General features: G+C 40.3%; 1 protein-coding gene and 1 pseudogene across 1 annotated transcript; one reads left to right on the top strand and one right to left on the bottom strand.

The window, feature by feature from the left end:
• The first annotated feature begins 1,008 nt into the window (after positions 1-1,008).
• On the top strand, positions 1,009-21,484 carry NXPE4 (neurexophilin and PC-esterase domain family member 4). The gene is made up of 6 exons (XM_023208279.2): positions 1,009-1,203; positions 2,030-2,135; positions 13,753-14,486; positions 14,988-15,049; positions 16,472-16,678; positions 20,602-21,484. Exons 2-6 carry the CDS (start codon positions 2,040-2,042, stop codon positions 21,135-21,137), a joined length of 1,635 nt encoding a protein of 544 aa, XP_023064047.1. The 5' UTR covers positions 1,009-1,203; positions 2,030-2,039; the 3' UTR covers positions 21,138-21,484.
• Positions 12,067-13,509, bottom strand: LOC111540163 (annotated as a pseudogene).
• Positions 21,485-21,497: the final 13 nt, after the last annotated feature.

Raw genomic sequence — 21,497 nt, 5'->3', positions numbered from 1 at the left:
AATTAAGGTCTATAAATCTATATGTCTCAGAGTAGACTGTGAACTTGGGTGGGTGCTGGCATCAGTCCTCTATGGAGCAGCCAAATCAAACCCACTGCAAATACTTTTTTCTTATTACAGGCTCCTCAGTGAAAAATTTGACAATCATAGACCCAGTTTTATAAGGTTAAAACAGCTTTTCCAAAGGTCATAATGTAAAGACATAAAGAAGTATTGTTAAGGCGAAGTTCGTAGAACAGGATCAAAGATGTTGGAAGAATTTCAAGATCTGAAACAAGAAGACCAGTTGTGAAATTGGTCTTGAGTCCATCTTTTTAAAAACATAAGACTGGAAAGATTGATGGGCATGCTTAAATAAGTTTACCCTCCTGTGTAGGGCAGCAGTAATAAACCCATGGAGGGAGCCACAGGGCCAGCAGCTACTGCTTCCTGTGGGCACTGGTGCAGCTGTCTGGGTGCCTGCTATTTCCAGCACTGTTTTCATCAGATCAAGAATACAAATCACAGATGGATTCAAACCCATGACTATAAGCTGTCACTCTGTTAGTCTCAGATGCAATTAATATTATTGTCTTCCCTATGTTATATTTGAGGTTCTTTTAGTTCAGTTCAGCAAATTGTATTGAAACCTACTATGTATGAGATAATATGCACTTGAATCCTGCCAACTGGGTCTTGATAATAACGCTCAGATGGAAACTAGAAAGTTTGACTTTCGGTTGATGATTACTCTCCATCATTCAAACTTCTGGCTCTTTTTCTCATCAGTTATTTATTGTAACTATAATATTTATCAAATTGTATTAACTAAATACAATTATTTATCAAACACTATTTTTCTCATCAGTTATTTATTGTAACTAGAATTAGACTCATAAAACTTCAGGAATTTGAAATCATATAACCTACTACGCAGAGCACTTCATTTCTCCTTCCTGCCTCTGCTTGAGCTAATAACTACAGTTTGTGATCCAGGCCTCCCCTTAAGGTGGAGTTGACGTAGCTGACACTTCCGTCTTAGCTGAAACAAGCAGCAGGTTGTGAATCCATGCTAAAGGTGAACAAACTGTAATGTATATCTGCAGTTTATTGTGGGACAAAGGACAGGTATGCCAGTAGCACACTGGTGGCTTCAGAAGAAATCCTCAACTCCTAGCTCGCCAGAGAGTCTATGTATGGGATTGAACAATCTATAAACTAAAGGTATGAAAATATTTGTAAAATTGGGAGGGTGAGGGAAAAGTGTAACATTTATTTTTGAGTGCAGAAATGTCTAATGCCCATGTATAAACTAGGGACCTGGGGTGAAAGGTGCTTCTAGGGGAGGGTAAATTTTGAGGGATGGAAAGTTTTAGAAGGGCAGCATTCAAGCAATCTGATGTTAAAGTTTAAAGTTCCAAGTTAAAAGAGAACTTGGAATTCCAGTGCAAAGAGAAATGTTAAGACAAATCATAGAAAAATACTGATAAGGCCTGAATTGTTTTTTAAGTAAGAAATGTTTTAAAATAATTCTTTTCAAGCTTCAGAGGCGCTAGAAAGCCTGCCAAAACAGAAAAGGACATATTAACAGATTGGCATTAATGAAACAGAAAAACTAATTTATATTCAACAGGTACTATAATCATATGGTTCTCGGTGTCAGTATTTGCTGGAGTATTTTGTGTCTGCCCTTGAGTTTAAGGGAATAGAACAGGGAACCTGATAGTTAGGTGACAAATAGTCTGGAGACTTCATCTAGACACAAGCAAGCTTGCATACTTCAGGCCCTTAGCTGCTCGATTTCTTAAAGTTCACAGTGGTCTCTATGAAATATTTGTTTTGTAGAATGTACAAGCAGATAGCTAAAAGAGAGCACCTGGGAGATACCAAGTATAGCTTGGAGGGTGAAGATTTACTTCTGAGAGTTATTTATCTGAGGCTAAAAAGTAATCATGAGTCAAAAAAATTTCAAATGTTTTCCACGTTTGTTTGCTTTTCTGTTTTGTTTTGTTGTATGTTTTTGTGCTTGTTTTTGTATTATCTCTTGTAGGATCCTAATCATGAAAATAAGTATGATAAATTATAAGTCACTGTGGGCACTGTTGTTTATATTAGCCTCCTGGATCACTTTTACAGTTTTCCAGAACTCCACAAAGGTAGGAAATGCTTTATTTATGTGGTTTACAAAAGCTTATTTTTGCTTGTTACCTCATCTGTTCTAGGAAAGGCTAAACTACAAGACTTGTAGATCATAGGAGGGGAGTTTCAATAGCTAGATACCAAACAACATACCTGATAATCATTAAGCAATATGTGAGAGGATAAATACTGTGTGTGTGTGTTCACACATACACATTCTTTCTTTGTCACATATAAATGCATTGCACTTATCTTCTTGCAATGCTTACCTCATCTTTTTACTTTCTTTAAGGGAACATCTAAAGAACAGAATATCTGTATTTTTGGTTTTTATTTGTTTGAATTTTTAATTTTTGTGGGTACAAAGTAGGTGTATGTATTTATGAGGTAGATGAGATATTTTGATACAAGCATACAATACATAGTAATCACATCAGGGTAAATGGGGTAGTCATTGCCTCAAGAGTTTATCTTTTCTTGGTGCAACAAACAATACAATTATACTCTTTTTGCTATTTTTTAAATGTAAAATAAATTATTGGTGATTGTAGTTACCCCGTTATATTGTCAAATACTAGATCTTATTCATTCTGTCTAGTCATATTTTTGTACTCATTAACTAACCCTACTTCACCTCCATGCCCCCACCACCCTTCCCAGCCTCTGGTAGCCATCATTCTACTCTCTATCTCCATGAGTTCAATTGTTTTAATTATTAACTTCCACAAACAAAAAAGAACATACAAAGTTCATCTTTTGTGCCTAGCTTATTTCACTTAACATAATGACCTCCAGTTCCATCCATGTTGCTGCAAATGACAGAATCTTGTTCTTTTTATAACTGAATACTACTCCATCATGTATGTATACCATATTTTCTTTGTGTATTTGTCTGTTGATGGACACTTAGGTTGCTTACAAATCATGGCTACTGTAATTAGTGCTGTAATAAACATGGGAGTGCAAGTAGCTCTTGGATATACTGATTTCTTTTCTTTTGGGTATATACCTAGCCGTGGGATTGCTGGATCATATGGTAGTTCTATTTTTAGTTTTTTGAGGAATCTCCAAACTGTTCTCTATAGTGGTGTACTAATTACTTTCCCACCAACAGTGTACAAGGGTTGCCTTTTGTCCACATCCTCACTAGCATATGTTACTACCTGTCTCTTGGATAAAAGTCATTTTAACAGGACTGAGATTATATTACATTGTAGTTTTGATTTGTGTTTCTCTAATGATCAATGATGTTGAGCACCTTTTCATATACCTGATTGCCATTTGTATATCTTCTTCTGGTGAGTGTCTATTCAGATCTTTTGCCCATTTTTTAATTGGATTATTAGATTTTTGCTATAGAGTTGGTTGAGTTCCTTGTATACTCTGGATAGTAATCCCTTGTCAGATGGATAGTTCGCAAATATCTTCTCCCATTCTGGAAGTTAACTCTTCACTCACTTGATTGCTTCTTTTGCTGTGAAGAAGTTTTTAGTTTTATATAATCCCATTTGTCTATCTTTGCTTTTGTTTTCGGTGCATTTGAGGTCTTATCCAAAAATACTCTGGCTACACCAGTGTCCTGAACAGTATTCCCTATGTTTTCTTCTAGTATTTTCATACTTTGGGTCATACATATCAGTATTTAATTCATTTTTAACTGAGTTTTGTATATGGTGAGAGAAAAGGGTCTAATATCATTATTTTGCATATGGATATTCAGTTTCTCCAGCACCATTTATTTTAAATACTTTTGTTCCCCCATTGTATGTTCTTGATGACTTTGTCAAAAATCCAGATGACTGTAAATATGTGGATTCATTTCTGTGTTCTCTATTCTGTTCCATTGGTGTATGTGACTATTTTTATGCCAGTATAACACTGTTTTGATTACTATAACTTTGTAGTATATTTTGAAGTCAGATAATACAATGCCTTCAGCTTTGTTCTTTTTGCTCAGAAAAGCTTTGGCAATTCTGGATCTTGTTTCCATACAGATTTTAGGATTGTTTTGCTATGTTGACAAAGAATATTATTAGTATTTTGATAGGGTTTGCCTTGAATTTGTAGATTGCTTTTAGTAGTCTGAACATTTTAACATTTATTCTTCTAACCCATGAACATGGAATAGCTTTCTATTTTGTGTGTGTGTATGTGTGTGTGTGTGTGTGTGTGTTTTCCAGTTTCTTGCATCAATGTTTTGTAGTTTTCACTGTAGAGATCTTTCACCTCTTTAGATCAATTTATTCCTAGGATTTTTTGGTAGCTACTGTAAATGAAATTGCTTTCTTGATTTTTTTTCAGGTTGTTTGATATTGGTGTATAGAAATGTTACTGTTTTTTTATGCTGATTTTGTATCCTGTAGCTTTACTGAGTTTTTAAAATCAGTTCTGACAGTTTTTCATTGAAGTCTATGGGGTTTTCTAAATATAAGTTTATGTGGTCTGCAAACAGGGACAATTTAACTTCCTTCCTTCCAATTTGTATGCCCTTTATTTATTTCTCTGACTTAATTGCTCTGGCTAGGACTTCCAATACTATGTTGAATGAAACTGGTAAAGCGGTCAACACTATCTGTTTCAGATTTCAGAAGGCTTTCAACTTTTCCACATTGAATGTGATGTTAGCTGTGAATTTGTTATACATGGATTTTATTGTTTTGAGGTACATTTCTTCCATACCTAATTTGTTGAGATATTTTTATCTGAAGCAAAGTTGAATGTTATCAAATGCCTTTTCTATTGAGATGATTATATGATTTTTGTTAAATGAGAAGGGTCCACCTGACAAATGGACTTTCAAAAAATTAGGGACATAATATACCCTGGTCAATATCTCAGATAATCCTTGCATCAAGGGCTGTCAGTCCAGACATATCCTGTTCACCCACAGTTGTAGGTCACTACTTTTAGCAAACATCATACAGGGGTCTGGAATTCCATGAGCAATTTATTGTTTCGAGGTACATTTGGTGAAGGATTTTAAGGACTTTCCATTGGCTGGAGGCTGGCAAGTGGAGTTTGCCATACTCCGACTGTAGTCATCCTGAGAGCTGGAAAGTAAACCCTTGAGAAATGGCCCCTTCTATTTCTGCAGGGGAGTACTGAGGCTTAATTTCTTGGCCTTTCCAGGTTAGAAGGGCTTCAAGTTGATGCCATGAGGCTTTCTTGCTGCTGACTTGGCTGCCTGACCTGCTAACTTGTTTCCTTCAGCTATTTCATTTGTTCCCTTCTGATGTCCCTTACAATGCAGCACTGCTACCTCTCATGGAAGGAAAACTGAGGATAATAACCTGTTAGTTTTCTGGTGGTAATTTATAGTAGATTCATCAGTGGTAAGAAAGTGTCTTTCCTTCCAAATGGTAGCATGAGCACAGAGAACTAAAAAAGCATACTTGGAGTCAATATAAATGTTAGCTACCTTTCACTTGCTTAATTCAAGTGCTCTTGTAAGAGCTATCAGTTCAGCTAGTTGAGCACTTGTGCCTGGATAGAGGTGCACTTTCAATAACATCATTCAGAGTGACTACTGGATATTCTGCCTTACGGACTTCTTGCTCTACAAAGGAACTGACATCTGTGAAGATGGTCCAGTCTGGATTTTCTAGGGCAGTTTCCCTGAGATTCTCCCTGGCTTCATAGATCTGTACCACAACTTGCTCACAGTCATGTTCAGGTTCCCCAGTCTTCTTGGGGAGGAAAGTGGCTGGGTTTAGGCAAGAACAAGTTTTTAACTGAACTGCTGACCCTTCTAACAGCACAGCCTGATATTTAAGGAGCCAACTATCTATTAGCCAAAGGTTCCCCATAAAAGACAGCAATCCTGCTACGTTATATGGGGCATAAACAGTTAAGCCATTTCCCAGGGTTAGTTTGGTGACCTCCAGTACCAGTAGGGCCAACATGGCAATTGCTCAGAGGCATGCTGGCCATCCTTTACCCACCAAATCAAGTTTCTTATTCAGGTAGCCCACTAGTTGTTGAGCTGGTCCTCAGTCCTGAATTAAAATTTCCATGCCCATTCCTTTCCTTTCTGATACATAAAGATTGAAGGTCCTCCCTACAGGAGGGCTGAGGGTTGGTACCTTAAGTAAGGCCTGCTTTAGCTGGCTAAAGGCCTTTTGAACTTTAGGTTTCCAGGTTAGGAGATGAGTTTTATCCACTTGAGTTTCTTTTATGAAGTGATATAGAGGATGACCTATCTCACCATACCCAGGTATCCATAGCCTGCAAAATCCTGTAATGCCCCAAAATCCCATCAGTTGCTTGAGGATTTTAGGGAGGGCGAAGGAGGAAATGGGCTTAATTCTTTCTTCCCCTAATGCTCTAATCCTTTCAGAAGCACTAAACCAAGGTACTTTACCAAGGTTTTGCAAAGTTGGACCTTAGATTTTGAAATCTTATATGCTCTGTCAGCTAAGAAATTAAGAAGAGCTTCAGTGCCTTCCCAAGAGGTTTCCTCAGTTGGGGCACAGAGCAGTATATCATCCACATATTGCAAGACCCTTACCTGAGGATGGGATAACTCAGAGAGGTCCTTTGACAATGCTTCTGTCCAAACAAATGAGGGATAATCTCAAAATCCCTGAGGCAGCACCATGCGTTTTACCTGGGCAGTTTGGCCAGAGGGATTCTTCAAAGGCAAATAGGTATTGAGAGTCAGGAGGTAACAGTATGCAGAAAAAGGCATCCTTTAAATCTAGGACTGTAAACCATTTAGTTCCCGCAGGTATTTGGATTAGCAAGGTATAGGGATTAGGTACTACCAGATGGATTGAGACTATGGCCTTATTAATGAACCTCCATTCTGCATTGGGTTTTTATGCTCCTAATATTGGGGTGTTGTAGGGACTGTTACAGGGTTTAAGGAGGCCCTGCATCTTCAGGTTATTAATAATGGCTTCTAGCCCTTTCTTAGCTTCTGGCTTTAGGTGATATTATCTCCGATTAGGAAAAAAAGTGGGATCATTAGGATAGATCCAGACTGAGATAGTGGTTACAGCTCAACCTATTCTCCCTTGAGTTGCCCAGACTTCTGGATTGATATTAGCTTCCAATGGAGGAGAAAAAGACTTTTTCCTGGGGCTGGCCCCCATGCAAGCTAGAATGTCTCTACCTAATAAAGGAGTGGGACTTTCAGGCATGATTAAAAAGGCACATGTAAATAATATGTCCCCCCAACTGCAACTAAGGGGTTGAGAAAGACATATCAGATTAGTTTTTCTGAGACACCCCTCACCTCTCATGCTATGGGAAGAGGGGAGGCCTCGATTATAGAGGAGAAAAGAGAGGCTGGCTCTGGTGTCCAGAAGGAGGTCCACCTTCCTTCCTTCAGTTTCCAGAATTACCTGGACCCCTGTGCTGTAATGGAAGTTTCAGCCACTACAGCCAGGGCTTGAGCCACTAGAGCCAGGGCTTGAGCCCCGGGACCATCTCTGAGACTGGTTCTGAACCTGTTGATGTCCATCTCTGGGGGCAGTCTGATCACCAGTGGTCCCCGTCACAGGCTAGAGAGGGTTGAGGTGGCTTCTTCTTGCTTCCTGGGCACTCCTTTTTAAAGTGCTCTTACTTCCCACATCGATAGCAACTCGCAGATGCACCTCAGGGATCCCAGACTTTGCAAGCCTGCAAAGCAGCTACCATAGCCTCAGTCCTTCTCTTGTGTTTCCTCTCTTTTTTCTGGGCCTCTTCCTGGTCCCTACTATAAAAGACCAAGGTGGCCACCCTCAGGAGATTCTCCAAAATGCTGTCTGGCCCTATAGCCTACTTCTGTAGTTTCCTTCTAATATTGGGAGCTGCCTGTGTAATAAACTTGTCATTTAGAATGAGCTGTCCCTCAACTGAATCAGGGGACAAGGAGGTGTGTTTTATTAGTGCCTCTTTCAGCCTTACCATAAAGGCTGTGGGATTCTTTTCTGGATTTTGGTTTACCATGGACAGTTTAGAGTACTTAAGAGGTTTGGCCCTAGTTCTTCATAGGCCCCCCCAATATATCCATTAAAAGGGGTTTCCTTTTCTATTCATCTGTAATGTCACTGGGGTTCCAAACAAGGTAGTCAAGAGGTAGTGCCTCTCTTCCTATTGGAAATGATGGTTCCCCTATTCACTTTCCCTATTTTCTTTTTTTCCCTTTTGGCCTACTATAGGAGACATATTGTTCATCTTCGAATTTCTCTCCTGCCTGCAGAGCTGCCTGTTTTTCAGCTGCAGTTAGGGTCTGGCGTAGGAGCAGCATAACATCCCTCCATGAGAGGTTAAACACCTGAGTTAAATTTTGGAAAGCTTTTATATACCTATCAGGGTCATCAGAAAATCGGCCTAAATCTCCCTTTATTTGCCTAAGATCCTGCAATGAGAAGGGAACCCTAGTGACATCACCTCCATTGAGCATATCCTGTAAGGGTAAGAGTGAAGCTGGGGTAGTGGGGAGTTTTGGAAATGGTGGAGCTGAAGGACCTGATGGCACAGCTGGAGGGGGCCTCAGAGAGGGAGGACAAGAAGGGCCTGGACACTCAATAGTTGCCTCAAATAGTTCCCCTGGATGTTTCCTCTCTAGTTTTGGGGAATCATTCCCATTGGGTCCTCCTGATATGACTGGTGAAAGAGCTGAGCTGATTGTGCAATGCTTGCAAAGTTCTGGGTTGTCTCACAGGGTGAAGAAAGCCTGTACATAAGAGATCTCTGACCATTTGCCATCCCGTCTACAGAAAACATCTAAATTGTTGGATAGTATTAAAACCAAGGCTCCCCTCTGCAGGCCAGGCTGGTTGAAGATGGTAAGAAGGCCACACCCTTGTGCAAAAGACAATGAGTCACTTTATCTTCAGTCTTGGGGTCAAAGGAATCCCAGTGCTTCAGAAAGCACTCCAGAGGAGTGCAGACCAAAGATAGTGTGTTATTCATCTAGAAAGAGAAGCGAGAAAAAAGATGTCTCTTTAGTCACCTTCCTTTCCTTTGGAAAGGCCTAAGGTGGAGGGGAAGACAGTGGAGGGCATCCCCCCAACTGTTTTCCCTCCTTGGCTCCCTGAGCCTTGGCATCCTTTAAAGGTGCCGTCCACTGATACAGGCATAACGCTCAGCAATGAAACCAGAGGAACCAATCAATTGGGATTAGTCATGCTCACCCATGTGATTCTAGTCCTCTGCTGGTGATTTCCCTTTGACTTCCTAGACTGTGTGATCTGCATGACTCCCAATAAATGGATCTCGAGAGAGACTGTGTTACACTTACATTTGGACAATGCCCTTTAACTGAGAGAGAATGCAGGTTTGAGCTGTACAATTTGCTATTATGGCCTGTACTAAAGTATTTATTCTTAGGCAGTGGCTCTGGTTAACTTCCAGAATTAAATTCCCCTTACTATTTAAGTACCATTTTAAGAGGAGGCAGAATAGGTGCTTTAAAAGAACATAGGAACCAAATGGTGGTTTTCCTGCTGATGGGACCGTGTTGAGACTAAAATTTGGTTTTGGAGGACCTTTCTCTCCTCATTATTGAAGGCAGAGTTTTCTTGTTCGCAGAAGGAGCATAAAGCCTGGTCTCTAGTAGAGGGGCACAAAAAGCAAGAATTGGGAAGCTAAGAGTGTTTTGGCAAATGGTCAATAATATGCCTAATGGGATAGGGCTCCTACTTCACTAGGTGGTACTGTTGACCTTGAAATACAATGTACTCTCCAGACGAAGGGTAAAGAGAAAGAGGTTTACAGGGGGTGTGGGGGAGGGAAGGAGGCCCTCTGCCTAGAAAATCACAAAAACAAAAGTCCCATGAGCTATATTCCCAGGTACTATAGCATTTCCTGACCTTGTCTAACAGGATTACTTTACTGAATTGTAAAAATTATCAAAGCATTGCATATAGAGAGTGGGTAGGAGACATGGAATTTGCGGATAGGAAAGGAGAAAATTTGCAATAGAAAAGGCTTGCAGATCCTGTTGCCATCATCCACTAGGCTGTTGGAGACTGGAATTAGTCCAGAAGCCTTCGGGTAACACCAGGGTGTCTCCCTGGCCAGGAACCTTCAGTGCCTCTTGACCTCTTCCAGCCCCACATGACAGCTGGCTCTCTGTAAAAGGAAACCAATTAGAAGCAAAGTCAACATTCCCAGCACTCTGAGGACATGGGGAGATTAGCCAAGTTCTCCCTGGCAAGTCTGTCCCCTGAGTCTTGTAAGGCTGGTAGCCATGCTAAATTTTTAAATGGCTGACTGGGGGCCCAGTATTTGGTTTGATTTTTAAAATGGAGAGCAGACAGCCTTGAAATGAAGGAGTTGGGGTCCACTACTACACTCACCCTTCCGATGAATCTTCCTCAGATCCCAGGTGGGCCCCCACAATGAAACGGCATTGTTTATCTGGGATAATACCCAAGGTTCATTGTCTCGCATCAAGGACATGGACATACAAGGAATGAGTTTATGAGCAGAGGTTTAATAGGCAAAAGAAAGAGAAAAGCTCTCTTGTGTAGACAGAGGGGTCTTGAGTGGGTCTTTTGGTCCACAGTGAAGTGCAGGAGATTTTACAGATGAGCTTGAGGAGGTAGTGTCTGATTTACATAGGGCAAGAAAGATTGGTCAGACCAGGTGGGCCATTTGCATAGCACACAAAGAACTTGTTAGGACTAGGTGTGCCATTTGCATAGCATGTGAAGAAGCTGGCTGTCCCACTCTAATCTTTTATTATGCAGATGGATTTGCTACCTGGCCAGCTCCATGTTGCCTGCTTTTTTACTGTACACACTGTGACAAAGAAAAGGGAAGATGGAGCCTCCTTGTTGAACACGCCTGGCCCTCAGTTAGCCCTGTTCTATTGACACAGCTGCCAGCATTCACCATACAAGCTTTCAGCTTGCTTATCTATGTTTGCAGTTTGATTTTCTGGGCTGCCCTTTGTTAGAAAAGAAATGACTTAGGGGCTCCCTTTTGTTAAAAAGGGAAGCCTTGCCAAGGACTCCTTTACCCTCACTGTCTACCTAAATAATTTCTTTCTAGCTCCTGTTTCATTTCCTTTATATATTTAGGTGTTCTGAATGTTGAATGTGTATATATATATATATATTTATATATATATTTATCTTGATGAATTGATCCCTTTATTATTACATAATGACCTTCTTTTTCTCTTTTTACAGTTTTTGACTTAAAGTCCATTGTATCTGATATAAATATAGTGATTCCTGCTCTCTTTTGGTTTCCATTTGCATGGAATATCTTTTTCCATTACTTCACTTTCAGTCTATATGTGTCCTTAAAGATGAAGTGAATCTCCTGCAGAAGGATAGAATTGGGTCTTGTTTTTTTATAATCTACTCAACCATTCTATGTCTTTGGGGTAGGGAGTATAGAAATATACCGTTTTATTACAGTGTCTCACAAAAATAAAAATAGTATCTCAAAACTCCCCCAATTCTGCAGGTAGAGGAGGGCAGGAGACTAGCCTACCATCCTCCACCTGCACAACTGGGGGAAGACAGATGGCAGTCAGTGTGAGTTTTTTGGCTCACTTGAGGCCAGTGAGAAGGTATGAGAATGGAACCAAACTATAAATGGCTGATGTTACTTTAGGAGCCTGAAAAGAACAGGGCATCCTTGAAGACCCAGCCACCCCTTTTAGAATGCGCAATAAAGGCACCTTTCCAAAGCTACTAAGCAGGCACTTGGCATTTCAGTATTTTGTCTCATGTTTGCACAAAAGTATTCCTTTCACCCAGACCTGGCACCCTTTATGCTTCGGAGTTAAGACCTGCAGAGGGATGGGTGGCAAGGCAGTTCCTAGAAGAGATCACCCAGCACAGCTGCCCTGGGCTCAGGGTCTTGATTTCTGTCTAGTCCCTGGAACTATTTATATTTAATAAATTTTATATGAATACCTGGAGAAATAGAAAACATAAAATCTGAGGGTTTGGGAGAGAAAGACTGGGGACTAGGCAGGAAGCCAGAGCTGGAGAGCTTCCCTCAGGCCGGCTTGACCTGGTCCTTGACTTCTTTGGCTCCTGGCTTCTTCTCCTTTGTTTTTCTCCTCTTCTGTGAATTCTTTCTGCATCTCCAAGTCTCTCTTTCTCATCCCGTTTTAACCCTCTTGGATTTTCTGAAGATGGGAGAGATCTTGCGGCCACCCTCTCCCTCCTCATCAGAACCGAAGAACTCTTCCTCACAGGTAATTCGTCTGTCAGAGAAACAGATGGAGATGCCTGTCAGGGTCTTCTTCATTCTCAATGCCACCCTCTTGAGGGACAGCATCCTCAGGAATCACCTGCATTTGGACTGCAGGTGGATGGGGCTGCATTACTAGGTTCTCAAACAGCCATTATTTAATCTTCTCCAGGTACTCATTAGTGTTCTAGTTAGTCATATTGGAAGGACTGATGTAGGGCTTGAAATATGGTCTGAAGTATTCAAAGTAGTCATTGTATGAAGGCTCATTAGAAATCTCCATATCCAGAGCCACAGCTATTTCTTATTTCCAGCACTGAGCAACATTATAAATGGTGTAACCACCTTCTGCCATCAACAGTATAGGCAGGTTGAAGCTCTTGACAAATTCCATACACTTGGCATGCGCTTTGATGGTCAGATTAAAGCAATCTAACTGATCCCTAAACAAGGCATCTGAGACATGCCATAAGACCACCACACTAGACAGGAGCATCTCTATTACTTTGGACATGACCAGTTTGAAAATGGCCTCAAAGGACTCATCATCAGTCCCATCTAGGAATAGACAGTTAACAGCATAATATCTGCCTTTGCCAGTCCCAATATCCCATAGGTCCCCATTTCCTGGGAAGTACTCTCCATATTTATGAAAGGACACAGTCCTGACCTGGCCTGTAATATAGAAGGTCTCTTCCATGCCATCATCATGGTGAATATCAATGTCAACATACAGCACCCTCTGGTGATATTTTAGCAGTTCCAGGGTGGTCCAGATTGTATCACTGACATAACAGAAGCCAGATGCCTTGAACTTCTTTGCATGGTGCAGGCCCCCAGCCCAATTCATAGCAATGTCCATCTGCTGCTTATTAAGTTTCACAGCACTTGCCACAGAGCCACCAGTAGACAACTGACAGAAGTCAAACAGGCCATTAGATACTGGACAGTCCTCACTAAAATTAAATCTCCGCATCTGCTTGCTGTGCTCGGACACGTAATCTGGACAGATGGAGCACAATAATTTAATGCAGTAATCACTGTGGTACTTGGTCATCTCCTCGGCATTGGCTTTGTGAGGGTGAGGGTTTCCATTGTTCAGTAGAACCCATAGTTGAGCAGCAAACTGTGAGTCATGCAGAATCAGTGAGGCTTCCTTGGGTGGGCTTGTCCATAATAGTAATTTCCAATATCCCTATCATAGTAGTAACAGACTTTCCTCCTGGTGCCCTGCCTTTGTGCCATCTTGCTCACCTCCTGTCCTTCTGCCCCTCCCATCAGTCAGTCTCCATTCTACGTCTTTTTATTGGATAATTTAAATAACATTGATAATAGTATGTAAATAAATATTGAAAATCATAATAAGTAAAAATGACAGGAACAGGAACTAGGAACAGGTTAATTTCATAGCATGTTATACTTCCTCTCATTTCAGCTCAGGTATGCTCTAAATTTATCCATCTCATATCACATTTACTGTCATTTCAGATTCGGTCTGCTCTAAACTTATCCATCTCCCTCCATCACTGGAACAATTCCATAAAGTCCTTATTCCTTAAAGCACCACTGATACCATTAAAGCCACTAACAGAGACTGAACTCAGAATAAAGGAAATCATAGAGAAACTAGATCAGCAAATCCCACCTAGACCTTTCATCCACATGAACACCACCACCAGCGCCACACACAGCACAGCCACCATCCTCAACCCTCGAGATATGTACTGCAGGGGGGATCAGCTGGACATCCTGCTGGAAATGAGGGACCACTTGGGACACAGGAAGCAATATGGTGGGGATTTCCTGAGGGCCAGGATGTCCTCCCCAGCCCTGATGGCAGGTGCTTCGGGAAAGGTGACTGACTTCAACAATGGTACCTACCTGGTCAGCTTCACTCTATTCTGGGAGGGCCAGGTCTCCCTGTCTCTGCTGCTCATCCACCCCAGTGAAGGGGTGTCAGCTCTCTGGAGGGCAAGGAACCAAGGCTATGACAGGGTGATCTTCATTGGCCAGTTCGTCAATGGCACTTCCCAAGTCCACTCTGAATGTGGCCTGATCCTAAACACAAATGCTGAATTGTGCCAGTACCTGGACAACAGAGACCAAGAAGCCTTCTACTGTGTGAGGCCTCAACACATGCCCTGTGCTGCACTCACTCATATGCATTCTGAGAACAAGAAAGTTTCTTATCTTAGCAAACAAGAAAAGAGCCTCTTTGAAAGGTAAAAATAATTACTTCTTGAGACTACGTGTGCAAATATTGTAATTTGGCCTATATACTGATCCAAAGAAAAGTCTTGTGAGTGCATCAATTTTGGGTGTCTTTAGTAAGAGCCTTTTGGGAAAGGATCTGTGAATTCATTTAGAGACAGTGCCCATTCTCTAGTAATCCACAAACTTTTTGAATATTTAATTCTTATCAATGAGATTAAAATATATACAGAATGAAAACTAAAAGAAAATGAGAAACGCACATTTGTATATGTGTGTGTGCTCTAATACATTTTTTCTGCATCTCAATAAATCCTCTTACATACCTTCTGGGTAACTGTACCGCATAGCCTAATAGGCAAAGAAATGGAAATTTACTAAATGGCCTGAAACTGTAGGCATAATAATTGACTTATCTCTAAGAAATAACTGAGGCACTGGATAAGCTAGTGTCTGTATGTTTCCTGATTTGAGGCCACCTACAGATTAATTTCTGTATTTGTGTCTTTAAGGTCAAATGTGGGTGTAGAGATTATGGAAAAATTCAATACGATTAGTGTCTCCAAATGCAACAGTAAGTACTCCTGTGTTTGGTGGGTGGTGCCTAGTTCTAGACCCATTTAAAGGGTTTCTTCTTTCTACTGGATTTGTTCACTGTTTCAGTCCTATCAGCACTCTGTTCATTTGGCTTATCTAAGGTTGGCCAAGACACCAGTTATCTAGGTGAGTGAATAATTGAATCACCGGGATATCATAAGCGTATTTTAGTAACTGTAACTCTCATCATCAGTCTATTTGTCAGTCAGTGAATTCCCTGCCCAATTTATACAATAACCTTTAAGCGTTAACTCTTTCCCAATTCTGTACCTAGTTCTTTACCTCACCACAACACCCCTCTTCATATCACTGCCATCACCTCTTCCCACATCACCACTAGCCCATCACCATCTAGAGGTTTCCAACCTGCCATCTGGGCGTCAATTTATTATAATCCTTCCCTCTGGATCTTTGCCACCTTTCAAACAATTGTTAGCATACAAAATAGAACTTCCACACTTATATTAACTAATTACTCTCCAATTTCTTTGAATCCAAATAGCCTAGGAAACTCCTATCTAAAATGATTCAAGGCAAGAGCTTTTATGTCTCTGCAAGTTCAGCATTAAAACCTTGCTAATCACACAAAAAAAAGAAAGAAAGCCTTGCTAATCACTAATAAACCTATCTACACTGAAGTGTAAATACATACCTACATGTAGAAATGTTGTTTTTCACTACACATACACAAGTACACTCATACCAGTTATTAAAATATTAAACTACTTCTCTCGGTTGATTAATAATCATTGCCCCAAACCTGCCATGGGCTCCTCACCATCATGGCTTCCTCACCATCATGGCTACCTCAACACTTGGATTCCAAGACTCTTCTAAACCCCTCCAAGACTAAGGGGTTAATCCCTGGCCCATCTTGGACCTCCAAGACACTGTCCAGCCTATAGCCATATTCATTTTGATTGGCCAGTTCCCAAGTCAAACTAGTTGTTAGTATTTTTTATATCACCTTTATTTAACTCAAAGGATTTGTATTTTGATGGTGGCATTTAAGACACTTACAGTGTGACAAACTTAGGGGTAAAGTGAGCTAAAATGATAGGATAATTGAGCTTCCATTCCTATGCAAGAATTGATGACTTTACTTTCATAGAAAGGCTAGAAAATACTTAAATTTTCCCCCAGAAAGCCATTTTTTTCTAGGAGGAAACATATACTCTTATAATGAACATTAATGCACATTATTTAGGAAATTCACATCACAGAAAAATTTTTATTAAAAAAAAATCTGTTCCATTAAGAGAATACTTCAATAAGACTTTTTCCACCATTACCACCACCCTTACCCCTCTTAGGATACTTAGAGGATAGAAGGCTCTTAGTAAATACTGATGGGTAATTTGATGTTTTGGACGATCCTATCTTACTGATTCTTTGGCAGAAGAAACAGTTGCAAAGAAAGAGAAGTGCAAGGTTGGAATGACATCCACAATCCCTAGTGGGCATGTCTGGAGAAACACATGGAATCCTGTCTCCTGTAGTTTGGCTACAGTCAAAATGAAGGAATGCCTGAGAGGAAAGCTCATATATCTAATGGGAGATTCCACGATCCGCCAGTGGATGGAATACTTCAAAGCCAGTATCAACAGTATGCCTCAGTCTAAGTTATAATTCTTACCCCTTTCAAAAACTTCTTTTCCATTTCAAAAAGGAGAAGGGAATATGGGAAATGCCTCTTTATTTTTCATATTCCTCAATCACAACACACCAAAATTTTTCACAAGGCATTGTTATCTTTCCTTAAAAAAAAAAAAAAAATACAGCTATCTAACTGGAAGGAAACCCGTGTAGAAAAAGGTTTACTATATCCCTATCTCTGCAGAATTCACACTTCAGTATGTACCCAGTAGGCTCAGAAAACTATTGATGGAGCCAAAGATAACAAGATATTAAATTGTCCAGCTTCTAGAACCAGCATAATGATTAAGGGTATGATTCTAAAACCAGACAGCCTGGGTTCAAAACCTGACTTCCCTACCTCCTATCTGGGTGACTTTGAACAAGTTACATAACCATTCCATCTGTCAGTTTTCTCATCTGTCAACTAAAGATGAAAATAATTTCTATCTGGTAAAATAAGGTAATGCATACAATGTATTTAGAATATTGCTTCTCACATGGTTAAGTTCTCTTTTGTGGAAGGTATCATTACTGTCATCATTACCTAAGAGAACAGATGTCAGAAGTGAAGTAGACTGCATCAGGTAGGCACAAGTAAAGCATGGGCTTGGAGTCTAACAGACCTAGGCTGTGCTATTTAGAAACAATGACTTTGGGCATGTTATTTATTTTCCCTGCCTGGTGTTTCTCATCAATCAACCAGGAATAATAATAGTGATATGGTTTAACTGATTGTCCCCTCCAAATCTCATGTTCAAACATGATCTCCAACACCAGAGGTGGGACCTAGTGGGAAGTGTCTGGGTCATCGAGGTGAATCTCTCATGAATGGCTTGGTGCCCTCCCCATGGTAATGAGTGTGTTCTTGCTCTGTCAGTTCATGTGAGAACTGGTTACTTAAAAGAGCCTGGCATCTCTCTTGCTTCCTCTCTCACCATGTGACACACTGGCTCCCCTTCCCTTCCGCCATGACTGAAAGCTTCCTGGCCTCACCAGATGCTGAACAGATGCTGATTGTACAGCCTGCAGAAACATCAGCCAAATAAGCCTCCTTTCCTTATAAATTACCCAGCCTCAAGTATTCCTTTATAGCAATGCAAACAGACTAATACAAGCTTGTATAGAAGATTAAATGAAGTAATGGATATAAAGTATTTAACACATTATAAGGTGTAGTGGCACATAGAAAGTACCCCCCAAAAAAAAATAGCCGTTGCAATTGTTATCATTACTTAATTTAAGGGTCAGGGATAGAATCCAATTGCTAAAATCCTAGTTCAGTTGCTCTATTTACTAAACCAAGAATGCACCAGTAATAACTCCGAATTTGCTAGTAGACCTTAGCAACCTCACCTACAAAACCACTATTGGCTGTCCCTCTATGACCCCAGATCCTGGCTCTCATCACTGAGAGAAATGCAGTAGCTGTGGTTCCATCCTGGCCTTCCCAAAATGAGGCCACTCATGATCTCAAACTTAGAAGGAAAGTTGATCCAATAAAAGTAGGAAAATTGGTAGGGCCTTAGTTCTAAGTTATAAGAAAAATTCTCAACAGAAGGGAGAGCTTTAAATTGTGATCTCTGGTAAATGACTAAACTCCTAGGGAAACCTCAATTACCTCATCTACAAAATTCAGGGTCTAGTAACAGCCTTTAGCATCATATTCCATAACAGTGATTCTCTTAGGTCATATAAAGGACTGAGTTATGGAGTGACCTACCTCTTCAACTCATCTTTTAATTTGTCATAGAAAAAAAACTGTTGTACATTGTGTTAAAAGTTCAATTCTATGCCCAGAGTATGATTTGGAAAAGAAAACTGAAGTAAGTTGGAAGCAGAGTGAAGAAAATAGCTCTGCCATTTTCCTCCAACTTACCCTAGAGCATCTCTGTTTTCCAGCCTCACTGGGTTAAGTCTTCAAATGTAGCCCTTTGCTTCTAAGACCATCCCATGTTACAAAGCATCAATAATCCTTCTCTGCACATTTTCCTCAAAAGTTCTAACTACAAAGCAGTTAGCCCTGATGTTCTGGTAAAAGTCTAATTAATATGATGAAAATGGAAGAACTTCATTTCATTCTATTCATGTGTCAATTAAATATACATGAATGGATCCTTGAGGTGAATGGATAGATCAGTCCAAATAAATGCTTTGTATATTGTAAAGGGTTCCACAAATGACTAGCAGTACTTATTATTATAGTAAGGCACTTAATATTATCCCATGCATATGTGAAGGAAACACAGAAGTACAGAAGATAATTTCAGTCTTGAGGGAATTTAAACAGTGGCTGGGGAAATAGGGTTTACATTTTTTTTATGAAAAGACCATCAATTAGTACCATTCTCTATCCTCAAATGAGTTTAGTCTACAGTCAACAAAATGTACAAAAATAACATCTACAAAACTGACCACATAATCCTCCAAGGAAGTTACTTCACTACCTTTCCATCCCCACTCCACTAGATTCCACATGATTCTATAAGGTAGCATGAACATAATCTCTCACATTTACATAACACTTTTTTAATTTTTAATTTTTTTATTTCAATAGGTTTTTGGGGAGCCAGTGGTGTTTGGTTACATGGATAAGTTCTTTAGTGGTAATTTCGGACACAGTGATGCACTCATCACCCGACCAGTGTACACTGAGCCCAGAGTATAGTCTTTTATCCCTCGTCAACCCTGAACCTTTCCTCCGAGTCCCCAAAGTCCACTGTATCATTCTTAGGTCTTTGCATCCTCATAGTTGAGTTCCCACATATGAGTGAGAACATACGATGTTTGGTTTTCCATTCCTGAGTTACTTCACTTAGAATAATAGCCTCCCATTCCATCCAGGTTGCTGCAAATGCCACTATTTCATTCCTTTTAATTTAAGTTGGACTTCACCTTTCTCTGGTGCCTCCTTGATTAGTTTAATAATTGACCTTCTAAATTCTTTTTCTTACAAGTCAGAGATTTCTTTTTGGTTTAGATCCATTGGTGGTAAACTGGTATGATCTTTTGTGGGAGTTAAAGAATCTTGTTTTGTTGTATTATCAGAATTGGTTTTTGGGTTTCTTCTCATTTGAGTAGACATGTCAGAGGGAAGATCTGGGATTCAAGGGCTGCTATTCAGATTCTTTTGTCCCACGGGGTGCTCCCTTGATGTGGTTTAATTCTCCTTCCCATAGGAATGGGGCTTCCTGAGAGCCAAACTGTAGTGATTGTTTTTGTTCTTCTGAGTCTCGCTACCCAGTGAAGCTACTGGTCTCTGGGTTGGTACTGGAGAGTGTCTGCAAAGAATCCTGTGATGTGACCCATCTTCAGGTCTTGCAGCCTTGGATACCAGCACCTGCTCCAGTGGAGTTAGCAGGGGAGTGAAGTGGACTCTGTGAGGGTCCTTGGTTGTGTTTTTGTTTAGTGTGCTGGTTTTGTGTTCGTTGGCCTCCAGCCAGGAGGTGGCACTTTCAAGAGCACATCAGCTACTGTCCTATAGGCAGGATGCAAACTTGCCCTAGGGACACAGTTTTTCAGCATCTCAGAGAGGCTGCAGTGGTCATCCTGTTCGTTCAAAGGGTCTATGGATTCTCCTGACTTTCCTGGTATGTTCCTGTGGTAGTTACTGGAGCAAAAGTTCATGATGTGAGTCTCCACATGCTGCTCCGTCTGTCCAAGTGGGAGCTGCAAGCTAGTCGTGCCTCCTATCCACCATCTTAATCCAAGAAACTACGTAACACTTTTGACTGTTCAAATAATTTTCAAAAACATCCCCTCATCTAAACCTATAATAAATTAGACATGATTAGCTTATTTAATTATACCAATTAAATCTCTTCTATCTTTATATCTACTCAATCTTGGTAACTATATCCTCATTTTATTTTGGGATTGCCTATTTGTTATCAGCACTGAAGTCAGTGGATCTGCATGAATCTGGAAAACTGCAACACCAGCTTGCTGTGGATTTGGATAGGAACATCAACATCCAGTGGCAAAAACATTGTTATCCCTTGGTAGGATCAATGACCTATTCAGTCAAAGAGATGGAGTACCTCACCCGGGCCATTGACAGAACTGGAGGAGAAAAAAATACTGTCATTGTTATTTCCCTGGGCCAGCATTTCAGACCCTTTCCCATTAATGTTTTTATCCGAAGGGCCCTCAATGTCCACAAAGCCATTAAGCGTCTTCTTCTGAGAAGCCCAGACACTGTGGTTATCATCAAAACAGAAAACATCAGGGAGATGTACAATGATGCAGAAAGATTTAGTGACTTTCATGGTTACATTCAATATCTCATCATAAAGGACATTTTCCAGGATCTTAGTGTGAGTATCATTGATGCCTGGGATATAACAATTGCATATGGCACAAATGATGTACACCCACCTCAACATGTAGTGGGAAATCAGATTAATATATTGCTAAACTATATTTGTTAAATAACACAAAAGTCTGAAATTCATTCACTTAAGTAAAAAAATTTATTGACTGTCTACTAGCAGGCCAGATGCTAATTTTGGCTCTGAATTCCCAACTAGCAAGAGCAGAGAATCTACATTATGGCTGATCCATAAGCCACCAATTCAGCTAAATGAGATGTTTTTAATCTGGGCTTTCACTTAAAAGTAAAACTAAAAATACTCATGAAAAGAGCCTACCCTTCTTGATCAGAGCCATACCACTCTTCACCAATGGGAAGTCAAGATACCTATGGGTAAAAGTTCTCTCTGATGCATGAAAATTCAGAGTAATAAAGTAATTTTAAAATAAATATTTGGAGAAAGCAGTCCTGTTTGTTT

Source organism: Piliocolobus tephrosceles, chromosome 13, assembly GCF_002776525.5.
Source record: "Piliocolobus tephrosceles isolate RC106 chromosome 13, ASM277652v3, whole genome shotgun sequence".
NCBI classification, from domain to species: Eukaryota; Metazoa; Chordata; class Mammalia; order Primates; family Cercopithecidae; genus Piliocolobus; species Piliocolobus tephrosceles.
This window is presented reverse-complemented; position numbering and strand designations above follow the sequence as displayed.

What these genes read in the sequence shown, in the direction of transcription:
- NXPE4 (XM_023208279.2), top strand. Translation starts at nt 2,040, where the DNA reads ATGAAAATAAGTATGATAAATTATAAGTCACTGTGGGCACTGTTGTTT. An exon ending in TAGTGTCTCCAAATGCAACA is followed by an intron (nt 15,050 to 16,471) that starts GTAAGTACTCCT and finishes ATTCTTTGGCAG; the next exon opens with AAGAAACAGTTGCAAAGAAA. An exon ending in CTTCAAAGCCAGTATCAACA is followed by an intron (nt 16,679 to 20,601) that starts GTATGCCTCAGT and finishes ATTTGTTATCAG; the next exon opens with CACTGAAGTCAGTGGATCTG.